Consider the following 5072-nt stretch of genomic DNA (forward strand, 5'->3'; position numbering starts at 1 on the left):
CCAGCCACCGCAGCCTTGACCTGCTGGGCTCCGGTGATCCTTCGGCCTCAGCCTTCCGAGTAGCCAGAATTACAGGTGCATGCTGCCACACCCGGCTCATTTTTTGATTTTATTGTAGAGATGAGGTCTCACCTGCCCAGGCGGGTCTCTAACCCGCGGGCTCAGGCAATCCACTCACCTCAGTCTCCCAAAGGTGTGGGGTTACAGGCTGAGCCACCGAGCCTGGCTTGAGATATTCTTTAATAAATTGTATAGACAACTGAAAATCTTATCAGCCTCTTATTATGTGCTTATGCAAGTTCAAAAGTCTTTTTTTCATAAAGTAAGCAATAGTATTTAAAATTACAGAAATGGTCTTTTAGGTTCTATGATACCTTTTAATGCAACTGAAATACGATTAATGTGTTGATTCAGAAGTTAATTTATATCCATCTTGTATGAGTTGCATGAAGAACCACATGCCCCACTGTTATGAACTTCATGGGATATCCAACATTTGGCAGGATTGGCATTTGTAAAATAGATATACCATTAACATTCCCAAACTTTACTCAGCAGCAGAAGGGGCTTCAAAAGGACTGATAGTAAGCTCTCAGGAGATAATTAGCAAGTGAACTGAAATGTTACAATTCCTGGGGAGAGGAGTTCTGTCAGGCACATGCTGTCACCCCTCTGCCATCCTCCACTCCTTGAGTGTTTTGGCAGGTGGTTTAGGATTTTTTTTTAGTATCCTGAAATGTCTAGGCTTTTTGATATGGACAAAATTATGCATTTGGAGGTAACTGATGCTTTATAACAAAATAACTCTGAGCTCAGTTCTTTGGTCATAAAGTTACAAAGTCTTCAGAATCAAAGAGCATTTTTACATTGAATATTCACTTTTTAAAAGTCAACACAACATGCAGGTAATGCACAATGAAAATAGCAATTATTCAGAGTAGTCTTATTCATTGATTTTAATTTGATGTAACTTTTTCTCCTTTTATTATGAGGATCAAATGAGGAAAAAACCTGATTACCTCCCTTTACCTTTCTGGCTACACCTAGTCACTATCCTACTTCTCTAGGCTTATGATACCTTTGTTCTTATCTCAGTTCTCTTGCCCTTTCCCTCTTAGTGTCCATTTCAGTCTTTCATTGTCACCTCTTGTCTCCTAAATTTTATCGTTTTAGGGGAACTGATGTTGTTCTTGGGCATTTGGGCTACAGCCTGCGTCCTGGTGTTCCTAAGCCTGTTTGTCTATCCTGCCCAGTTTTGGCTATCAGTTGGCAATGCTGAAGTCTTTTAGACTACCGGCCTGTGATGGAAGTTTTGTTTATTTGCCCTCTTAGTTTTGGCTTGTTGAGCCTTTAACATTTATTGAATGGCTTATTTGTACAATCCATCTTCAACATGATCCTGTACAATCTAGCTCCTACCTCTAAACTTGTACATTTAGCCTCTGCAAGTTCATATAATTTTATTTTATCTTTTAGACAGATTTCACATGCTGGCCTAGAAAAATGTAAGTAAAAGGACTTTTAGCCAAGTATGGTGGCTCACACCTATAATCTTCGCACTTTGGGAGACCGAGGCAGGAGGATCATTTGAGGCCAAGAGTTGAAGACCAGCCTGGGCAACATAGTGAGACCCAGTCTCTTAAAAAAAATAAGTAAATAAAAAGAACTTTTAGGTACTTACATATTTGGATTGTTTCATTATCTGCTTTTGACCTGACACTGATTCTTCAACTTAAACTCTATGACTTCTGACCTTTAAAAACTAACATTTAAGGCTGGGTGCGGTGGCTCAAGTCTGTAATCCCAGCACTTTTGGAGACTGAGGCAAGAGGATTGCCAGAGTCCAGGGATTCGAGACCAGCTTGGACAACTTGGTAAGACCTCGTCTCTACAATAAATCAAAAAATTAACTGGGCATGGTGGTACGCACCTGTAGTTCCAGCTACTTGGAAGGCTGAGGCAGAAGGACTGCCTGAGCCCAACAGGTCGAGGCCACAGTGGCTGTGAGCATGCCACTGCTATCCTGGGTGACAAAGTGAGATTCCAGCTAAAAAAAAAAAATAAACAATAAACAAACAGAAAAACTCTGACATTTAGTACAGGGTTTCTCCAACTGGACATTATCGACATTTTGGAATAAATAATTTTTTTGTTGTAGGAAATTGTCCTGTGCATTGAAGGATGTTTAGCAGCATCTCTGGCCATTACTCCCTAGATGCCAGTAGCCCCTCCCCTGTTGTGATAATCAAAATGTCTCTAGACACTCTAGACATTGCCAAATTTTACCCTGGAGGATAAAATTGGCCTCAGTTGAGAACCACTGGTTTAGGTTCTTTCCTGTTATATTTCTGTCTCCGTAGTAATCTCATAGAAATACAGAATGGTCCCAGAATTATAATTACCTGTTTTTCCAGAATGGTTGGAGGATGGCATGTTTAGGGTCATTTACGCATTCATTCATTTATTTATTCAGTGAACATTTATTGACAGGACTTGAGCTGAGTCTTATTCAGATAAGCTGTGTTTAAGACAAACTCTTTGTCAGTTTAGAATTGAGTCTGGAAGCTCTTAAGGCTGGACCTGAAATTTCATCTATTTATCTTTACATTGATCTCTTCCTTCTTTGAACTCCAGATTATTATTTACATCTTTTCTTTTTCACATTTCATCATAACACATTGTATTATCTGTCATTCAAATCTTCATGGGGATGCTCTTTCTTCAGAGCCAGATTTGAAGCCCATTATAGGCAAGAACAATGTATTTATACAGATGTTTGCCAGAGCCATGTGCCTAATTAATAGTATTCTACATATTTATTGAATGAAAGAGTACAAATGAACACAAGTTTTAAAGCAGTACATGAACAACAGTTATATCCAGTAATTCTTACCTGTTTAAAGCACTTACCTGTTTAAAGCACAACAGGTCTAAAAAGAGCTGCCCTCTCCTTAACTTGCCATTTGATATACTGATACCTTTGTAATAGTAATTAAAAAAAATCTTTTTTAAAACTTCGATGTTAAAGGCTCATAAAAATTTGTTTTCTAACTTTCCAAAAAAAATTGTTTTTCTTTTTTTTTTTTTTGAGTCAGATTTTCACTCCGTCACCCAGGCTAGAGCACAGTGGCATGCTCATGGCCACCGCAGCCTCGACCTGCTGGGTTCAGGTGATCCTTCTGCCTCAGCCTTCCAGCCTGGTCTCGAACCCCTGGTCTCAGGCAATCCTCTCACCTCTGCCTCCCAGAGTGATGGGATTATAGGTGTGAACCACTGTGCCCAGCAAAAGCTTGTTTTTTTTTAACCTCAAACTGTAGTTTAGGATTATGAAGACAATCAACCAGCTATTAATACTGAGTGACATTACTAAAACATGTTTGAATGTGCATATATCACCTGTTTAAATCTTAAAAATGGTTTTAAGGTAAATAAGGCTTTGTTGTCCCTCTTTTACTAATGGCTACTTTTATGTATAGTTGCAAATATCAAGATTATATTGGCTTTGAAAATACCTTGAGTTTTACTTTATTATTAAAAATAGTTATTTAAAATGAATCCTTTCTGTGAAATGTACATTCCTTAGTAGAGTTGAGTATTCAGATTATTTATGTGTATTATCTCACATCTATGTATATTAGACTTTGATCATCTAAATGCTTTAAATCTGAGGATTTTTATAGATTATTTAACTTATAAAGAAGTGAAAGTATCTAGCATGACCAAAGTTTAGTAATACATCTAGTTATACATCCTTTTAATTTTTAACATTTAAAACGTTTTTTCCAAAGGATTGTTGCAAAATTATAATGTTTAAAGAACTTTCAGAATACTTTTCATATAATAAACAATTTGCTTCATCTGGTATATTTGTTATTTCTTTTGTTTTGATTTTTGTTTATTAAACACAGAAAAGCTTCACTGGCCTGAACAAGAACTTGCTAAGAAGTCTGTTCTAAATGCAGAAGATTCATTGATCATTGACAGCAAAAGAAGCATTTCACATTTATCCCCGGGAATACTAAAGGACATTTTCACAACTGGAACCAGTAGTTACAATGTCTTACTCCAGAGCAAGGAGGAGAAAAAGCATCATTCACAAAAGCAGTCTTCCTCCACCTACTCCAAAAGATGTAGAAAACCCGGCAAATCTCCTAGCTCTTCTCGTAGTAAAGATTCTCGCAGGTTAAAAGCCCCAGTGCCTGTGATGGGCAGTGGTACTTGGTACTGCCTGGAGAGGCAGCCTGCTGTTATTGTCACTAGTTCAGTGTCAAGTCCTGTAAAGTTTACACATGATATCTCTGTTACAGGGAACAGCATAGTACTGCCACCTAAGCCCAAAAGCAAGGTCAAGCGGTACCATTTCTCCACTCTGCCAAAGCCAAAATCACAACCACAGCCACAGCCTCAGCTGTCTAGAAGCTTTGAAAAAGGAGATGACTTTTCTGGAAAGAAATTTTGTATATTGACTGCTATAAAGCCCACCAATTTAGAGAAAGAAAAACTGAGATTCTTCAAATCTGACTATACCTACAATCCTCAATTTGAGTATGCTAATCCTGCTCTGCCAAGTGTATTAGCCAAGCACAGCAACGCATCTGACCGATTTCTTAAGCAGGTAAAGTGCCACTTCAGTAGTGGTATTTCATTTTTATGTAGCTACAACAATTATCTATGGTCTAATAAGCCAAAAAACATTTAAAAATAATCCAATTACTTATATGTTATAGTTAATTCCCACCCAGGACATGTAGATATGTGACAAGGACTCTCCAGGTGAGTGGTATCACCTATGTGTAAACTACTTCACACTAATCCAAATCTATAAAGAGTTTATTACATAAACTCTTTGTGACAGGAAGCAACTATATTAGGAAAACAGCTTCAGACTGGTTCTGAGCTTTCATTTGGGAGTTACAAACTTGTGGCCCATTATCTATCCACAGACAAGTGTCAGGCAGCCCACACTATGTTTTGTTTTCTGACTGATTTTTTTAATGCCTTAGATGGGACAGACAATCTCTGGTTCTTCCTACAGTTTTACATTTCCAGTCTGCTTAGGCTCCTATAAGCAA

The 5072-nt window shown here is 38.0% G+C and overlaps 1 protein-coding gene across 1 annotated transcript in view; it reads left to right on the plus strand.

The window, feature by feature from the left end:
* LOC110595158 (uncharacterized protein KIAA0895-like) overlaps positions 1-4699 on the plus strand; it is a 12365-nt gene extending 7666 nt beyond the window's left edge. Inside the window, exon 2 of the mRNA XM_021709793.1 lies at positions 3909-4699. Within this exon, the coding sequence (XP_021565468.1) occupies positions 3909-4699 (791 nt within the window). The remainder of the gene's footprint in view (positions 1-3908) is intronic.
* The last annotated feature ends 373 nt before the right edge of the window (positions 4700-5072 follow it).

Source organism: Carlito syrichta, unplaced genomic scaffold, assembly GCF_000164805.1.
Source record: "Carlito syrichta isolate Samal-C Ts95f unplaced genomic scaffold, Tarsius_syrichta-2.0.1 Scaffold286961, whole genome shotgun sequence".
NCBI classification, from domain to species: Eukaryota; Metazoa; Chordata; class Mammalia; order Primates; family Tarsiidae; genus Carlito; species Carlito syrichta.